The sequence below is a fragment of the Anopheles ziemanni genome, chromosome 2, assembly GCF_943734765.1.
Source record: "Anopheles ziemanni chromosome 2, idAnoZiCoDA_A2_x.2, whole genome shotgun sequence".
Classification (NCBI taxonomy): Eukaryota; Metazoa; Arthropoda; class Insecta; order Diptera; family Culicidae; genus Anopheles; species Anopheles ziemanni.
The window spans coordinates 43,114,366-43,133,875 of NC_080705.1; the positions used below are offsets into that span (position 1 = coordinate 43,114,366).

Sequence of the window (19,510 nt, forward strand, 5' to 3'; positions counted from 1 at the left end):
AATGTCATCTTCAATGTCAGCTGCTACTTATTTACTTATGTCGCTCTACGATCACTAAGCGATCATGATCTGATGAAACATATAAACTAATAACATTGACATATACAAATAAAATCCTGCGGGTGAACGACTTCCGATGGTGAGTTGTTGTTGTTTTGTCTGAAGTCCACGTGTCCTTCGCCCTTGTGTTACAGTGATCACTAATCATGGATTCGACTCTTCCTTATGTATATGTGGAAGCGTTATGTTGGGAATCACTGCGCATAACCCTAGCCAACGATGTAAACCGCGCACAAATATTTGGAAACGCTAAACGCTTTCACTCATTTGCGTAGAAACTGACGTCCACTTTTGGTTGATCTAGTCTTGTGAATTATGTTAAACATGTGCATATTATGGCTACCGAAGGATAATTTCTCCTCGGTCACCTCGTTTGGGTGTAGGATTTTGGACACTACTAAAAATCGCTTCGCGTATAGTAGCCGGTAACCCGGCGCCGAAACCGGTTCTGCGAGCAGTCCGTGTTTAACTTCTTGTTTTGTTTTGAGTTTGTCTTTTTTCGTATTTTATTTTGGCTATCACATACGGTTTTCACTCCGTTGGCCTCCCTCGTTCCAATGTCTCATTCGTATTTCGCGATGCCGCATTGACCGAGCGAGAATAAAAAACGATCTTCTCACGTCGATCTCTCGCAGTTGACGATCCTCAACTTTGCCTGTCCCTCTCTTCCGCACCCAAAGCATTGCCCTGCTATCTTTCTCACTCGTTCGCGCTGCGACTCTTCCTTCCGCGGGGATCGCGAGATGTTTACCTTTGTATAAAACAACAAGCCCACCGCGGGCCTGGCTCCATTCTCGCGCCTGACGTTCGAACGCTCGCGTGATCGATAAGAAGCATCAGTTCCACTCAGTTTCTACAGGTTGTGAGATCAAGTGTAAGTGCACCAACGGGAGTGAAGTCTTGAATAAAAAACGAAAATTGCCCAGGAGGAGAGAGAGTGTTTGGATTATCTACCTTTCGGTTATCACCGAAAAGGAAGGGCGGGACTCTGCTCAAGACGTTTGATAGTAGATGGTCGGCTGACCTCCTGGCAACGAAGGTGCATCGGGGAGTTACCTCGAAGTGAAACTGCAGTGCAGAGCAAAGTTCAAAAACTGATAGACATTCAAATTAGCACAAAATAGTCCTTATTTCGTACTTAGCTCCTGACGAATTTGGCGAGCAATATGATTTCTCCCTCGCTTTTAGAGGCGCAAAGACAGTTAGTTAAAGTGTGTTGAATGCTCGTTGGGGCCAAGATCTGCAGTAGATCTGGGATTACATTGTTCATTTATTTCACCTGTCAAAGGTTTCGACAGAATTGTTGTGAAGCCAACACCTTTATGACAAGGGCCTTGTGGTTGAGAGGTTAATGGAAGTGTTACTTCTGCTGTTTCGATGCTGGTCTTGACCGTGAAACCGACACGACTTTACCGATCGACCGTGTGCGTGTATGTGTGTGTATAAATAAAGCTTAGTATATGCATGCTGTTGCGACGTATTCATAACTCGGCGAGGTTATGCGACGTTATGCCGGTCGTTGGGTGGAACCAAGAGGGTTGTACCAAGGGGTATGTGGAGAAGGTCTTTTAAGAACCACCAATACCCCCACTACCCTTGGGAGTGGACAAAGATAACGCGACGCCTCGGCGAGATGTAAGTTTTGAATCTTCTTCCGCTTCTGTTGCGCGGAATGGTCGGTATCCATCATTCCAACCGGTTTTCGGGCAGCTTGTCTGGGTGTCCAATGTTTGTTCACCACGTCGAGTTCTCTCGACTTCCAGTTTGTCTGCCCGGGTTGATACGGTTGGGGAAGTACGTGGACAAATGTTAAGAAACAGGTTTTTCGGGCAGACTTGCTTGCAGCCCGGTGCGGTTGGCTTTTTTTTTCTTTGGCGATGTTTATGCTGATCATGCTTAACCTGCTGATGGTATGTTTTGAACACTGTGTTTTTTTCTCCAAAAAATTCTACACAAACTAGTTCACGTCAATTTAGGATGATGTTGTTGCAACAAATCGATCCACCAATCATTCAAACAAGCAATTAGTTTCTTAACAGACTAGGATGATTAGATGAAAAGCTTGTTGCCTTAAAGCCGATTAACAGTCAAGTCACGAACCGATCTCTCAGCTATGGAATTCCCGTGCCGGATCAGCATAAGAAAGTTGAAGTCGTTCGTTCGATGCAATCATGTGGCCCATTGTGTTTTTTTTCGTATGTCTATTTGGCATTGCGCTGAATTTAAATCACATGCAAACGAGTTGAGATAATGGCGGGTCACAACATGAATAGTTCTTGATCGTCGACTATATGATGATGTTTGCCAAAACTATGCATGCTTTTGCGTAAAATAGCAATTACTTGCTACACAAATATGTAAAGCATCCAGGTAGAAGTCACCGCTTAAAACATCAACAAACCCTTCTTCTGTTTTTTGGTTCGTTCAGTATTTCTTCATTTGTTGTTCCCAGTTTTTAGAGCTTGTGAGTCAAACAACGTTTTTCCTCATTTTTAATGAAACCACTTAACACGTTGACAGCTTCAGGTGACGTCAATTGTCTCCAAGCTGTTGATGGATAACTTTTTATCTTAATTGAACCTTCCTTAGCATTGTCAAAAATTGCGTCACTTTGAAGTGATCACACCTTTTCTAGAGATGCCTATATGTACATTGGGAACACAAACAATTGCACTACGCCAAATGATTTGTTGATTTTTTATGTTAGTTCAAGAAGTAATGTTTTAGTACATTCTTTTGCGACATCAATTTTCTTGGTTTTATACTACGATAGCTAATATTCAACTTATGGCTTAAATGAAGAGTTGAACTGGATTTTAGTTTTTGAATGCAGCTATCAATATTGATTTTCTTACGGATGTTAAGTTGAAATATGATAACAACAGAGTGTAAGAAAAGAGAAAGGAAGATGAGTGAAGATTCTCGAATGCAATTCAACTTTTCACGAATCAGGTTCGTCGTTCGTTTCGGGTATAGAAAGAGGGAATAAGATCCGGGATGAAGCTACACGTCATCTGGTCGAGCAGATCATGAACCTGCTCTTTCTTTTGATTTCTTCATCTTCGTAATGTTTTCGGGATCTCGAGTTGCATATTGTATTTTTAACGAATGACTAATATTTTTTTCTTAAATGGACTAGTGTCTTGCTGAGCGAGAGCGCGCTAGTCAGAGAGACGCATAATAAACAGAACCACGTTTGAGACTGTGTGAAGGACGGGGCTGTTTTTTTTTAATTCTGCCACTCTTGTTCGTATACTGCGCTTCAGGGGGCAGTATACACACAGCTGTTGACCGGTTTGGTGCTTTGGTTCATCAGGGTGATATCATACGCGAATCCATTCGAACGAACCGCGTTTTCGGTTTACACGTTTTCGGCTGAAATACAATTTTATATCGCGAAATCCTTCACGCTCCAATCCGAGTGACCATCGAGAGTGGCAAGGAGATGAATCCAAACGGGAACCCGCAGCAAAGGTTGGTGTTTTGTGTTTCTTCCCTTATCTCCTGTTAGCATCTTTGGCTGTGGGAGAGAAAAATCCCCAAAATTCGACCAAATATCGGAGAGAAAGTAGTTTCGACCAGTTGTGGCAAACGTTTGCGTTAACCGTTTCCTTGGTAGCAGAAAAAAAAGCCAAAATGAAAGGGGATGTCATACGAAAGAATCCTGTTTTGGAGATGGTATTAAAGAACCTGTTGTTGGGAGCGATTGTGAAATGCTGTTGGTTGCTGCCTGAAGCAATTGTTTTACCTATTTTTCTTTCTTCCTCTCCGACTTGGCGATGCCTTTTGTAGGTAATTTTAAACAGTATGAAGTTTCTTGTGTTGTGCACGTTAATTGCCGGTACGGCTGCAGGTAAGATGGAAAACCAAAAGCGCTAAACATCGCTGAACTTGTCGGGGCCACTCTTTCATTTGACTAATTTTTTTTTATGTCCACCCTCCTTCCAGCGTACTCCAACTCCGTCTATCAAAACGGAAAGGCGTCCACAGGTCTTTATAATCAAGTGCCGGCCGGTAGCGACTATGCTGACAAGTTCCCCCATGGCAGTACAGGTTACAATGGTGGCTATACGACGCACTACACCAGCCCGAACGGTGCCGGAGTGGCTGTCGGTACGGGAAGCTTCGCCGGTACGCCCGGATTCGGCGGCTTCGGCGGCCCGACCGTGGACTTCAGCAACTTCTTCCAGGGTGTGCAGGCCAACTTCGCAAAGTAATACAAAATGTTCCGATGCCTAGTGGACCAGGGCCAGTTGCTCGATGGTTGGGTGGCAGGCGGGGTCCACATAGGTGTATTTATTTGCTCTCATTCGTAGCTCTAGCTCCTAAGCTGGTGATGGTTTCGGTTGAAGGATAAAACTCTTCGGTTCTAGCTAATGGCCTCCCAATAACCTTTGCCAATTTGGCAAATAAGAACTTATACAAACAAAGTTGTAAACCGCAGAATTGATATTCGGCCAGATTGACTTCCCCAAATTGTTAAATGCTTGCAGTTGGATTAGGTCGAACTCAGTAGTAACCGTTTTTTTGATAGATTATATTTTAATCAACATTCCAAACCAAATAAATTTAATCATCAGCAAGTATTTACCTCGCGCACCGTTCAGATAAACAAAAAAAAAAAATTACAATACTGACGAATTTAGATAAGTAAGGTAAATTATCGTAAGGCGATGTTGACGATTGTTTAGAAGAATGTTTGGAGAATGTTTAGAAAAATAATTTTCAAAGTCGATCATGCTTTTATGAACTAGACTATGCTATAGATTTTTTTCCTTCCCAACTACTTTTCCTTGTATCCTCTTTTATTGGTTGCCGTTTCTAGGCTCTCTTAAAAAGAAGCTTGGCTTATACTGCACGAACTGAAACACAATTCAACCGCACAAGATCGTTATTTTTTATCGATCACTAAGATCTTGCTATGCACCAGCATTACTGCTTGCTTTTACAATCTTGCACTGGTAACTTTGTTTCTGCTGGAGATTCATAACTCCGCATTATTGCACCTCAAAAATGCACTATTTATGTTGTCATCTGAATACTTTAAAAAGATATTCTTTAGTCCACTATCATACCATATTGTGCTTCACCACAACTGTGCAAGCTTATGCCATAAAAACGTTACGTAGCTTACTCGGCGTTACCAATTTCAGCAATAAACAATTCAAAAGGTTGTTAAATGTGGTAAGAAAAAATCATCGGAATATTCAGCAGATAAAGATTCCATTACTTCGAAGCACATTAAATTCACTAGCGTTCTATTCTGACGACGATTGTATTACGTTCCCGGTGATATCCGTTTCCGCGAACCTCGTTAATTAAACCACTGCCGACCCTGCGCTACGACATAGTAGTGATGTCTGTTTATGTGAGGAGGTGATATTGCCTGCCCCTCGTAAAACCAAATCAAAAACCCACTGAATCGAAACAACAACATCCCATTCACCGGCTGGGGATCGTTTTCTTAGCTGCTGACTAATTCACCACGATCCATCCATCTAAGCTCCATGACGCAATCCTTTTCCGGGCCGGGAGCGACGGTGCAGGCGTCGGCATCTCTCATCAACCCCATGTGGATGGTGCCAACACAGAAGCAGTTCAAGTAACGTAGTTCCTCACGAATATCGCTCCGATCAATTACGGGGTCGTTCATCATCTGGGACAACATCAGAATTAGCAGGAAAATTTGCATGAGGAGCACTTGTCATCTGATTTTTGTGTGAAATAACCATGGGTTATAACCACAGCAGTGTTTCCGGTCGATGTTCTAGGAGAAGTTAGTTTCTAGTTCCGGGCGCAAGATCAACTTTTGCCAAGATTTTAAGACGGCATGTGAGGCTCGAGACGAAATCTGCTCTAAAATGTGCTGCTGTGTGGGTGTAACAATTAAAAACAGTTCATGACAGTAGTTTAAGCCCCTTGTTGGCAATGTCAGCTCAGTCGTTATTGACGTGGGTGACGACAATTTATTGCTTCCGTGGTACTATCCATTATCAGATCGTGCTCGACTCCATCTCATGCATCGTTATAACGTTCCATGTGAGACCATCTCACTAACTTCGAATTAAAACATCCTCCTATTTGTGTGCCATTTGTGTCTGTTTGTGCGTGTTCCTTCTTCATTCATTGTCAGATGTACCATAATCAAGTGAACAATCTTGCTAACTTATTTTTTGCCCATCGTAACCACCACTTTAAACCAGCATTTCTCTACCTCCCTATCCGTGTGTCGTAGTGCGTCATTCTAAGGTATCAGTCACGATCTTTTGCCAACGCTACGATCGCTAATTCCCAACGCTTCCTCTTCGTGTCACCTTCCGACAGCCTGTACCAGCAACAGTTCGCGCTCCAGCAGCAGCTGTTCGCCCAACAGCAGGCCGCTCTGAACGCCGGTTTCGCAGGATTCGGAGGATTCGGTGGTGCCGGAGCTGCCGCCGGTGGCTTCCCGGTGTACGGACCGAACTTTGCCTCCGGTAGCTACAACCGCATTCCGACCGGAAACTTTGCTGGTGCCCCGAATGTGGCCAGCTCCAGCGCTTCGTTCGGACCGGGAGGGTTCCACCAGACAGCTTCGATTTACCCGAACAATCCAGTAAGTGGCGATCGCCTTCCAGGGCATCGTTCGTATAGAATTAGCGTTTCAACTGACTAGTTCTTGTGCTTACATTTCATTTTAGGCTGTACCGAACGTTGATACTCGCTTCGGAGGATCAGAAGAAACGACCTTCCAGAGTGGCAAACCAGGTATGAAAAACAATCGGGGCGTGGAAAGAAGGAGATAAGGAAGCGATCTTCCATGATAGAGATCTACACACACGTGTTGAGAAACGCGCTATGAGTAGGTTGTTTACGAAGTACTGCTGATCGGGGCACTAGCCATCCTTGGGCGTAGAAAAGTTCCCTTTGCCTTCCTTCCGAGAAATTCATGGTCAAGGCGTTGCGTTGTTTCCCAACATTGAAAATCCTTGGCTGGTATAGAGAAACAGTGTTTGTTACACGAGTTCATAGAAGAACAGTTTTCCTACACGGATCCAGAGACAGGTCATTACGAGTTTTTGTTCGGCTATTCATGTGAATGCGATTGTAATGAACTGGCTTTGTAAATGTATATTAGGATATTAGGCTTTTTAAAGCCACCTTGTTTTTTTACATTTCTGCATATTCAAAGAAAGGGAAGTTTGTGAAGTGGTGCACATGATTACTTGATCTTCGTTAATTTTATCCCATCAAAGGATCGATTTATGCACAAGTCTATAACAATTTTATTAGAATATTCTAATTTTATGACGCAATTTAAATGGGGAGTTTATTGGGACCAAAATGGCATCTTTCGTTTTATCCCTTAGAGGTAGTTAAACCGTCATCAACCTTTTCTTTTTATAACCTACTTTTTGGAAGAATAACGGTTGTTTGTACTAAACCTGCTTATCAACGACAATAATAAAATTTCCAATGTACAGTTTCATAATTGTTGAAGAGCTCCGTTTGCTTTTTCGGGCCTATGCAAAAATATTCTTAAATTTCATTCATAAACACCGGGAGCAAAGCAAAATAAAAACAACCTGATTTCTTCATCATCGTCCACGGCGTAGACTGAGTTCATAATGTTTTTCATTTTGGTTCTACATTTTACCTCTATTGAGCCATAACAAAACAAATGACGTAATCGGTGTTTTCGGGGCAACGATTCTTCGAATCGCAGATGCGCCACAATTTGCCTGTACAGATAGCGCCCGAATGAAATCACCGCCACATTGGGTTTTGGGAAACCCTTAGAACCAACAAAGAATCATTTTTCACTTTCTAAATGCTAATAGTACTTTCCTTTGTGTTTTTTTTTGTTTTTATTTGTGTTGCTGCAGGTTTTGTCGGAGTGTCCAGCTTCTCGTCCTCATCGAACATCAATGGCCAGACGCACCGCGAGGCGGTTACTTCGGTGAACAACAATGGCAAGGTGACGACTCATCGCGTCCACTCGTAAATGGCAGAACCCGGATCGTACCCACGTTTCAGCCTCGGATCACGGATCTAATTTACATTATTCAGAAGACTACCCGTCCCACTCAGTGCGTTTCGAACAAACCTATGCTTAAGTGAATCGGAAAGAAGAAATCTGTGCGATGCGACTGTCAAGGAACGACGAGCCGGTCTACGGGACCATAAACGAGATGGAGAGACAGGAGAAAAGTAACGATCAGGAAATTAAAACGTACTTACACTAACAATTGACACTGTTTTCTTATGTCTGTATTTTGTGCATTTTGATTATTTTATATCCAACGTAAGCTGTGTATTATCGACAAGTAACAAGCCGGTGATCGAAAATAAAGTTGGGGATAGAAAGCTCCTAAGACGATGTGTGTTTTGGGGTCAAGAGGTTGGGTTGCTTCGCAAATTCTTTGAGATCGTTTGGGGTATACCAGCATGGCCTTCAATCGTGAAGCTGTTCATTCATCTCTACGGAGAAGGTTTCTTCAGAGCAACGGCTGACCTAGACCGAAATTCCGTTTACTGACATCCATTGACATGTGGTGCTGTCGATGGCACGGTACTTCCGTTTACGCAGGCATTAGCAGACATCACCAGTGATAAGCGCTTGCCACGGATCCCGGAATATAATCACTCACCACGCGAGGCGTCGTTGAAACGATCAGTTCGGGATCGGTCCGGAATTGGTGTTGGTGGAATGGATGGACATAAGGCATACACCGGTGAATGCTGATAACTAGTACCGATCGATGTACTCAGTGCGACTCGGAGGTCAGCCTGAACATTCGTTGCTGCGAATCCACGAAGCTGCTGATGGGCGATAGCTGCAAGCTATAACATAGCGGCGAGGTTCTATAAAAATATCAGTTCTCGCAAACCACTTCAGGAGTAAGCAGCGATCAGTTCGGAAGAAAAGAACTCGATTAAAAACGTGTAACAAGTTCAAGAGGTTGTGATTTCCTCCGAGTGCACAAAGACAAAACGGTTCGAACCTCAAGAAAAAGTGATATTTTCTACTTAAACAAGATCTAGTAATTATATCTCAAAGCGCCATGTGGAAATCCGTGGTGTGCTTCGCAATGCTGCTTGGTTGCAGCAGTGCAGGTAAAGAATCCGGATCTATCAAACAACTTTGAGGCTAGTAAAAAGCAATGAATTTAAACATTTATAAATGGATTCAGTGGTTATTATATGCCAAAAAATAACCCTATCAAACGAAAGTCAGTTCATCTGCGTTTCCATTTTCGGTTCGGGAGTGATAATGTTCTCTTTTCCCTGACGATCGTTTACATGCGTTATGATCGTATCAGCTCGCCGCCTTGCTCTTGGTAAAGAACATGTCGTCATCATTATTTTTACGCTTATCTGCATGTCTATGGTGGTCTAGTTTGTTCTGGAAGGCCTACGGTGGAAATCGAATTGAACGCATCACGGCAGTGCAGCAATCGGGAGGGTTTTAGTACAAATTGTACTAAAAATGCAATTCATACGAGTTTTCAAAGACATATGTTTAGTACTAGTTACATATGTCGACTAAACGACAAAAATGGGTTTAAAAAACGTACTTTCGTACACAGTGCAATAAATGTTATCGCTCTTTAATTTCTTGTTTTCTTAGGCACGGCAGCTTGGAGTGAAGATATTTCGGTGCACAATAAGTAAGTTTATAAAACTATATACTTTAAATGTTTTCCTTTCTGCAGTGTACTGATAATACGGTATTGTTGTTTTTTATTACCTTTTATTTCCGGTTTGTACGGAATTCTATCACTCGCATATTTTCCACCGTACTTGTTTCGATGACGTCGGAATCTGCTTGCTAACCATTCAATGCGATTCTCTCTGTAACCTCGTTTACGAACGACACTTTTGCATGTACTAAACGCTTGGGGTGTACTTTTAAAGTCAAGTGGTAACTGGAATGTAAGTACCTTCAGTATGTTAGTCTTTAAAGAGAATAAAAATAGAAAATGTCTACTTCCACACCCCAGTTAATCGTTATTCTACAATACATCGTTTACTCTCTTCCAGACACTACTCACAGCATGAGTCTTCGGTGCAAGCTGCCCGCAAGGCTGCCGCAGAACGCTTGCAGCTCCAACAGGCAGCTCCTTTGGTAGCTAGTGGACCGTGTGACACAATCTGTTACAACAGCTATACGGCCGATGCCGGGGATACAGAAACCATTGGACAGGGAACGGTCGGTTTCGCTCCTACCGTCGGATCATCTCAAAAGTACTCGTCTACTTCGTCCCGCCTTGAGTCAAGCGTATCGAATGTCCAGTCGGCCCCGATCGTGTACTCAGGATCGTCGACCGGAGCGAGATCCAGCTTTTCTAGCTCGTCAGCCTCACGTCATCATAGTTCAAGTTTGAACGGTGCTGCCGGAGGTCAGCCGGTCCTTGCCCAACTGTATACTCCTACTGTGGATTCATTCGGAAGAACGCATTCGAATGTGATAGCGTCGGGTGCCAGCCGCGAGGGCACCTACGTTCAACCGATAGTATATCCCGTCCCAGCACCTCAGACTCATGCGTCTCAAACGAGCTTCAACGAACGATCGAGTCAGGAACGCTCCGTAGTCAGCAGACCGGTCGTAGCGAACGTCGTCTACACTGCCGTACCTGTTGGAGGTGCTTCCCATTCGAGCAGTAACTTCAATGCACGCTCTAGCTTTAGCAACGCCGACCAACAGCAGCATGTTCAGCCTGTCTACCCGACAGCGAACAACGACTATTCGCGACAGTACGTCGCATCCCAGCATCAGGATCTCCATTACAGGCAATACCCATCAAAGCCCACTACCTACGTGGTATACTCGAAACCTCAATACTACGCTTCCGGTCATTCGCGAGTTCAGGATGCGGCGACGTCTCAGACAACCTACGACTCAGCTGGACGTGTGGTGAACCTGAACCTTGTCCAGCCAACTGTGCACTCGGATCGTGTAGATGATCATCGCACTCGGCAGCGAATTGACTCGACTCAAACGGTTCAGCGCCAGCAGGATCTTTACCCGGTCCGGGGAGCCTTTGACCATCAAGAGCACGACACACAGGACAACTTAGAGCTCGACGCCGAAAGTAACAGCACAGTGCAGGCCTATTCTTCTGACTCGGTTGCAACTGCCCGGCGTCGTGAACAGGCTGGAAGTGTTCGCACCGGAACGTCGTATGTTTCCAACGCTGGGTCCACGAACCGGTACGATAACACTGCTCAGTCTTCTGATAGCCAGCGACGTGTGACACATCACAGAACACAAGAGTACGTTCCTACAGTGACTGGCTCCAAGTACGAAAGTGCCTCCGAACAGGAACAGCGTCATGTTACCTCACATGGAGGCAACTCCTACGTTGCCCCTATCGTAGTCCAAGCGGTGCCTCAAGCCAGTACCGCAAGTCGTTATTCCTCTTCATCTTCCAGCTCTGCTCAGGAACATCGGGCAAGCTCTTCCCCCGGGACGTACTACACCGCCTCCGGTTCGGTGCCATCCTATGTTTCACAGTACTCTAACTCGGCACACTCGAACAGTCGCTACAAGGCCCAGCAAGGTGGTAGCCACGTTTATCCGATCACGAATGACGAGATGGGTCGTCGGTTTGGTGCGACTGGCGGAGCGGGTGGTTTTGGGGCCGATACGGATCTGCACGACATTATGAGTGAGTCCGAAACGCTAGCTCGCCTGCAGGCACAGAATGTGCACAACGGCGCCGTGACTGGAAGTGCGACGATCGAGATGGACTCGCGATTCGGTGGAGGTTCCGATGCAAATTCTCTTGGTAAGCTGCCTGGCGGCTTCCAGCGTACTAAATCGTGGTCCAGCAGCTCCAAGTGGGCCTCGGAACAGCGAGTAAGTAATCGACATGTTGGGACATGCTCAGTATTTGAATATCCTCCTACATCACCTCATATTCTTTCCATTCCAGTACGGGGACGACGGCAAACCTAAGAGCTACAGCATGCTCTCGACGGCCGAAAGCGAGAAGCACAACATCAACGGCAAGACCACGGGATACAAGGCGGCCACCACGACGCTGGAGGACGATGGTAAAGTGAGCACGTACAGTCTGCATACAACGTAATTGTGGTTCTAGCTTTATTAATGTAAGATTCCATTCGTTGTGTGTTGATTATTTTGTTAAGATCGTTGTTCTGAACGTCCCGAGACGTAGTCGATCGGACATTAATTTATGTAACGTTTAAAAAAATTGCTCAATAAATGCCGATTTCCCTTTAAAACAAACACGTGTCGTTTTCCAATACAAGAAATGGAAAGTGAAAGTATATCACTGCTTGGTTCATGTTCGAGAGTAGGTTGTTGTGTCGTATGTTTATACCAACTTCTTTTATTTTGTTAATTTAATTAATTACACTTTAATTTAATAAAAATTATTTTTTTTTTTTTATATGGCACGACATCCCCTAGTGGGACAAGGCCTCTCTCCGAAGAGAGTTTGTGTGACCGAAAGTCGGTATATTATAGATCGGTGGTCAGCCGTTCGTAATACCGGGGGGTGCCAGACTCGAGATTCGATCCCACACCTGTGGTGTGGTGTTTCCTCGCGCTACCGCTGCGCCATGGGCACCCCCAAAAATTAATTTAGTAATTAATAATTTCTTAAACACTTAGACTGCTATGCTGTTTTTAGTATGCCAATCTATTTTTAATGAATTTGATTATAAAATTTATTTAACAAACGATTTTTAAATATCATGAGACCATCTCGGGGGTCCGCGACAGCCGAGCGGTAGCGCCGGTTAGAAAATCGGCCCATGAGCGCCGGGGCTCACCACCTCGACGGCGTGGGTTCGAATCCCAACCGAGACCGGACCCTCCCCTGTACGAGAGGACTGACTATCCACGTACACATAGGGTAAAAAGTCTCGTAAGCCCTTTACAGGGCAGGCATGACCAACAAGGTCGTTACGCCAAGAAGAAGAAGAAGAAGAGAAGAGACCATCTCGAAGGATTAATTTTGGCATTTGCTAAATATATTATGTTTAATTTTTTCTGTAATCACATTTTAGCTGGCTTTAAAAATCAATCCACGTGTTTAGTAATCTATTTGGAAAAGTATTCTTATTTGTAAAAATTGTACCACTGACACCAAAACAAAATTCAATTCCATCCAGGAAAATGTAAAAATAGTTTGAATTATGAACTAAATGATTTTAATTAACAATGTTGTTAAAATTTGATATACAGTGACCGGCAGGAAAAAGTGCCCACTTCGAATTTTGTTGATTTTAGCTCAATATTTTTTTCTCAATCCAACTAAATATTCTGCAAGTATTTTTCGTATGTTGATTTACATATTTCATATAAGATCCACTAACGAGTAAGCGAAAACAAACATTTTTTGATTTTGAGAAAAAAATAATAAAAAAAAGTATCCAAAAAAACAGTGCCAAGAAAAAGTGCCCACTTCAGTTATTCATTATTATACATAAAAATAAGAAATAATAAATGCATTTTGATATTTTATGTGTTCTCTTTTAGCTTGTAGAACCTGCTGAAGGTGTTTTGGCATACTTTCTACTAGGATTTTTAGTTTTTGGGGATTTTATTCTTCTCAAGCGCGCAATAGAGCTTCAAAATTGTCGTTTTTATTCAATATATCAGTTTTGTCCACCCTGGCATCGAGAATTGCCCACAAATTATTAATCTCCGGGCTCTGAGGCGGTCATTTCAACAGTTTTGTCTGACAAGACGTCGAACTTGGCCCCGCCGGGCTGCGTCGAAGTTGCCCACGCGGGGAGAACGAACTTCTCTTCAAGGCCCGTCAGGATCAGTGAAATCTCAACATTTTGTTGCAGGATGTTTATGTTTATGTTGTAATCTGCAGTCTTAACACCTTTAATGTTCCCAAGGCTCCCCCACTCCACTGGACGATAAACAACCCCAGACCACCATATTGGCTCCTTCTTGGCATATTGTGCCCTGGATGTGGCGAACCTGCAACATTGCCTCCTTCGATCTGCACTGTATACGTTCATGCCATCTTCGATTAAAACGTTCAAATTTTGATTCGTTAGACCACAGAACCGTTTTCCAGTACTCTAGAGGCATAGCAGCATGTTCCACAGCGAGCTTAAGACGCTTGGCCTTATTGGCCTTGCTGATATAAGGGCGCCTCCTATCAAATCTGCTCTTTAACTCGTATGCAACAAGCCGGCGACGTATAATTCTTTCAAAAACTGATGGCTGAAGTATTTCCATGGTCTCCCTGACAGTTGCTTTTGAATTTTTCTTGACCTCACGAATTATTTTAGCGTCCATGCGCGCATCTGTTTTGCGCTTGTCTCCTCTACGAGGGCGATCCTCCACCGATCGGTGCGTTTAAAATGTAACTATGAATTTTCCTACCGCTGCGTTGTGGATTTCGTGCTTTGAATTAGTTACTTTAATGTAGATAAGTGCCATGAAAAATATTTTATGCTATTTAATTTCTTGTAACACTCTGATTAACTAGATACCTAAACCTAATATAAACAAATTGTATATTTACAGCCAAACATGAATTAAAAACGTGATCATACGTGTATAAATGTCAGAAATAGTGCTAACAAACCTAAAAAATATTAAAACGCAATAAATTGGTTAGCCCTCAATGCAAAACTTTATGCAAAACTCGAAATTTAAAAGTGGGCACTTTTTCTTGTCACTGTTTTTTTAGATACTTTTTTTTATTATTTTTTTCACAAAATCAAAATATGTTTGTTTTTGGTTACTCATTAGTGGATCTTATATGAAATATGTAAATCAATAAATGAAAAATACTTGCAGAATATTTAGTTGGATTGAGAAAAAAATATTGAGCGAAAATCAACAAAATTCGAAGTGGGCACTTTTTCCTGCCGGTCACTGTATTATGTAAAAAAATATTGAAGCTTTCGTTAATGAGTTTTTAAAAACAAAGCTTTTGAATTGTACATTTAAAATTGAGTTGTTACCGAAAAAAGTGCATAAATTTACATTATTATCGAAACATTAACTACACTACGCCACAATAGTCAGTAAACAGCATGCCAAAACAGAAGCAAACGCAATTTTCAGTGTTGAAAACTGATCGAGAACCGCTCGTTTTACCGTCCTATCGAACTGGATACGGCGCATTATGAAGAAGATTTGTATACTGAGCCCGAACTAACCTGGAAATTCTTTAATTAAATTCCTCTAAAGTGTGAGATATCGAGTGATAATTTACTAACTTGTTAAAATGTTTAATTTTTACTGAATGCCGATTGACGTAGTTATTATCAACACAGTAACACGTGATGCGCCAACGCCCTTTGAAATCCTCCACATGCTTTACAGTTAGCGATTTCTTCCATCTTAGAAGCATTTACATTTGAGACAATGGGGTTGATACACTGTTTTCATGACCAATTCTTCCGTATTAGCTTGTTTTTGCCCGTAAAGTTGAGTGCATTGCTCGCATGAGTCCCTTGTTTGGCGGTGTCGGCTGCGAGGCTTCTCGCTTCTGACATCCAGAGGGCGCTAGAGTTTCACCAAAACGCCATAATTCGGATAGACGTGCCGGCGGAGATGGCTGGCTGATCGGCAAATGAAAAAAAGGCATAAAAGGAAGTTGCTGTGAAACACTCTTGCATCTCTTTTCAAATCAATTCATGCAGATGCATATCTTCATACAGTTTCATAACGGTTACAAGGTTTTCAAAAACGTCGTTTGAATCACTTCAGCAAAATACAAAAGCCTTTTGCCGGACACAACTGAGGCCAACCTTATCTTCCGCATTAGAGAATTCACGAAGTTACTTTTTTGCGATAGCAGCGAGCTATGACATAGCGGAGAAGTTCGATTTTAAACTCAGTTCTCGCCAATCTCTTCACGAGTAAGTTGTGAAGAGTTTGAAAAAAAAATGGAATAGAACGAGCTATAAGTTCAAGGGGTAGTGATTTCCTCAGAGTCTGTGAGAACGCTACGTTATTGTCGATGAAGTCAAATTTTCTGTAAAAATCCATCTATCAATATAGTAAAGTTTATCTATATTGCAATTATAATCCAACTCGCCATGTGGAAAACTGTGATGTGCTTCACGATGCTGCTTGGTTATAGTAGTGCAGGTAAAGGACATGTAAACAACTCTGTGTCATGTTTAAATCAACTATTTCATACGGGTATACGAATCCACTTTTAAGTGGATTTAGTGACCATAATGTGCAAGAAATTGCCAGCCTTTCCAATCGTCACAGACGATTTTTTTTCGTATGCTGTGAAGGTTTCATTTCGAGTTCCATGTGTTTTAGTAGAGTTGTGGAAATCCGATACAGATTCATGAATCTGAATGACGCTTTGTTTTTAAGATTCGTGATTTTTTCAATGGGAGATTCATGAATTCCAAAGATTCATTAAAGCTAGAAGAACAGAAAGGTGAAGTCTAAAACAAAATGCAGAAAAGAAAATGAATTTACGAAAATTTAATAAATATGTGTGAAAGATTCATTAAGACCTCGAAAGATTCATCAAGGTTTAATAATTCGAATACCAAAAGATTTATGAATCAATTTGAATGATTTGAATGATCGTGATAAATTCATATGAATGAATCCGTCCACAGATTCAGAAGGTACGAAACTAGTTTATACGCTTATCTATTGGCCTATTGCACCTTCTGGTTTTGCCTAAGTGAGTCTAGGTGTTGTTGCTATAAATTTTGATGTGTGGTCGAAGCTAATGTGTTTGATCGAATTCCCTCTGCGACCGGACCTTTTACAAGAGGTCTGGTTATCCACATACACAAAGGAAAAAAGTCTAGTAAGTCCATTAACACTTTGCCTTCCAAGCGGTTTCTAGAATATTTGAACGGTCGTAATACCAAAGAAAAAGAAGAAGACGCTTCTTAAGTAGCTTATTCCAACAGAAAAATACTTTTTAGCCTTTTCCTCATTGTTTAGTAAATAAATCATGCTTTATTATCTGTTTTCCGATGCCTCGACAGCGTGGAGCGACGAAAGATTGTTATTCAAAAAGTAAGTTGGCTAATAACTAAACACTTTAAACATATCCCTTTCTACAGTGTATTGACAATCCGGTGTTGTTGTACTTTTTTGCCATTTATTTCCGGTTTGAATGAACATATTTTCCATGCCACGACGTCGTCACTTCCCTCTGTTAAACTGTTCGACGTGATTCTCTCTGTTACCCCGTTCGCGAACGACACGTTTGCATATACTAAACGCTCGGGATTAACTTTTGAAGTTATGCTGTTGCTAGCATGTAAGTACTTGCAGCAAGTAAGTCTACAAAGAGAGTAAAAATGCAAGACTTTTGTTTCAACGTACAATTTAATCGAAATTGTCATGTTTCAATACATCGTCTACTGTCTTCCAGACATTACTCACAGCATGAGTCTTCGGTGCAAGCTGCCCGTAAGGCTGCCGCAGAACGCTTGCAGCTCCAACAGGCAGCTCCTTTGGTAGCCAGTGGACCGTGTGACAAAATCTGTTATAACAGCTATACGGCCGATGCCGGGGATACAGAAACCATTGGACAGGGAACGGTCGGTTTCGCTCCTACCGTCGAATCATCTCAAAAGTACTCGTCTACTTCGTCCCGCCTTGAGTCAAGCGTATCGAATGTCCAGGCGGCCCCGATCGTGTACTCAGGATCGTCGACCGGAGCGAGATCCAGCTTTTCTAGCTCGTCAGCCTCACGTCATCATAGTTCAAGTTTGAACGGTGCTGCCGGAGCTCAGCCGGTGCTTGCCCAACTGTATACTCCTACTGTGGATTCATTCGGAAGAACGCATTCGAATGTGATAGCGACGGGTCCCAGCCGCGAGGGCACCTACGTTCAACCGATAGTATATCCCGTCCCAGCACCTCAGACTCATGCGTCTCAAACGAGCTTCAACGAACGATCGAGTCAGGAACGCTCCGTAGTCAGCAGACCGGTCGTAGCGAACGTCGTCTACACTGCCGTACCTGTTGGAGGTGCTTCCCATTCGAGCAGTAACTTCAATGCACGCTCCAGCTTTAGCAACGCCGACCAACAGCAGCATGTTCAGCCTGTCTACCCGACAGCGAACAACGACTATTCGCGACAGTACGCATCCCAGCATCAGGATCTCCATTACAGACAATACCCATCAAAGCCCACTACCTACGTGGTATACCCGAAACCTCAATACTACGCTTCCGGTCATTCGCGAGTTCAGGATGCGGCGACGTCTCAGACAACTTATGACTCAGCTGGACGTGTGGTGAACCTGAACCTTGTCCAGCCAACCGTGTACTCGGATCGTGTGGATGATCATCACAGTCAGCAGCGAATTGACTCGACTCAAACGATACAGCCCCAGGAGCAATCAATTAAATTTCGGTGGCAGCAGGATCCCCAACCAGCTACCTTAGAGATCGATGTAAAAGTAAACAACACAGTAAACACTTTTTCATCTGGGGATGTTGCAACTACCCAGAAACCTGAGCTGGAAACACAAGATAACTTACAATCTGACGAGGAGGGATACACCACAGACCAAACATTATCTTCTGACTCGGTTGAAACTACTCTACAATCCAAGTCCGAAAGAGTCTCCGGCTGATCCTAGGAACAGCGTGTAAGTAATCAAAATTTTAGAGCATTCTCGGTATGAGTAGATCCTTCACAACCTTATTTAGCTTTCATTCTAATACGGGGACGATGGCAAACCGAAAATCTTACAGCATCACAAACACAACATCAACTGTAAGACGACAGGATGCAAGGCGGCCATCACGACGCTGGAGGACGATGTCAAAGTAAGCACGTACAGTCTGCATACAACATAATTATGGTTCTAATTTCATTTATGATATTACGTTCGTTGTATTTGTTGTTTCTTTGTCAACATTGCTCAATAAAAGGCCTTATCCTCTTTATAAAACAAACGTCTTAGGAAGCTTAATGAGTAACGATCTCACTAATCCAATTTTTAGAAAAGGATATTGCGTTGTATATTTAGAAATGTTCACTAAGCAAATCATTTATAAAATAATCGTTAGTTTTTCAAAAAAATATTAGACCGCTCCGTGGAAACATCACGCCACAGGTGCGGAATCGATCCTCGAGTTTCTCACCCCCTGGTATTGCAAACGGCTGACCACCTTCATATATACCGTCTTTCGGCCTCAGTTACTATCTTCAAATATAGGCCTGATCTCACAAGGGGATGTTGTGTCATAAAAAAAATTATATACATGCGTATAGGAAAAAGTATGGCTAAACTTTTGATTAAGTGAGTTTTTTAATGTGGGTTGAATATTCAATAAATTATTGTAAATTATCAGGTTTTGGTTCATAAATATAAAGTCATAAAGTCAGTTTTGCCTGTCCTTGAACATTTACAAGTGTTTATTGTTCAAAACAAAGAAATGCGGGGCGTCAATGCACGTTGAAGTCCTTGAGCTGCGTGCTCCACAGCTTGCGATTCCTTCCAATTTAGAGTTGTAAGACGT

General features: G+C 42.7%; 2 protein-coding genes across 2 annotated transcripts; both read left to right on the forward strand.

Annotated features, from left to right (window-relative positions):
- The first annotated feature begins 906 nt into the window (after nucleotides 1–906).
- LOC131281330 (uncharacterized) lies at nucleotides 907–8,336 on the forward strand. Its single transcript, XM_058310656.1, has 7 exons — nucleotides 907–934; nucleotides 3,853–3,913; nucleotides 4,009–4,273; nucleotides 5,564–5,662; nucleotides 6,385–6,652; nucleotides 6,738–6,804; nucleotides 7,923–8,336. The coding sequence occupies exons 2-7, from the start codon at nucleotides 3,868–3,870 to the stop codon at nucleotides 8,039–8,041; spliced, it is 864 nt and encodes a 287-aa protein (XP_058166639.1). The 5' UTR covers nucleotides 907–934; nucleotides 3,853–3,867; the 3' UTR covers nucleotides 8,042–8,336.
- Nucleotides 8,337–9,101: 765 nt separating this feature from the next.
- LOC131281800 (serine-rich adhesin for platelets) lies at nucleotides 9,102–12,131 on the forward strand. The gene is made up of 5 exons (XM_058311151.1): nucleotides 9,102–9,153; nucleotides 9,668–9,707; nucleotides 9,955–9,972; nucleotides 10,081–11,899; nucleotides 11,976–12,131. The coding sequence occupies exons 1-5, from the start codon at nucleotides 9,102–9,104 to the stop codon at nucleotides 12,129–12,131; spliced, it is 2,085 nt and encodes a 694-aa protein (XP_058167134.1).
- The last annotated feature ends 7,379 nt before the right edge of the window (nucleotides 12,132–19,510 follow it).

Excerpts from the sequence above, each read along its gene's own strand:
- LOC131281330 (XM_058310656.1), top strand. The coding sequence starts at position 3,868 with ATGAAGTTTCTTGTGTTGTGCACGTTAATTGCCGGTACGGCTGCAG. Across the intron at positions 5,663-6,384 it reads CCAACACAGAAGCAGTTCAA|CCTGTACCAGCAACAGTTCG; the intron begins GTAACGTAGTTC and ends ACCTTCCGACAG. Across the intron at positions 6,805-7,922 it reads CTTCCAGAGTGGCAAACCAG|GTTTTGTCGGAGTGTCCAGC; the intron begins GTATGAAAAACA and ends GTGTTGCTGCAG.
- LOC131281800 (XM_058311151.1), top strand. The coding sequence starts at position 9,102 with ATGTGGAAATCCGTGGTGTGCTTCGCAATGCTGCTTGGTTGCAGCAGT. Across the intron at positions 9,154-9,667 it reads GCTTGGTTGCAGCAGTGCAG|GCACGGCAGCTTGGAGTGAA; the intron begins GTAAAGAATCCG and ends TTGTTTTCTTAG. Across the intron at positions 11,900-11,975 it reads AGTGGGCCTCGGAACAGCGA|TACGGGGACGACGGCAAACC; the intron begins GTAAGTAATCGA and ends TTTCCATTCCAG.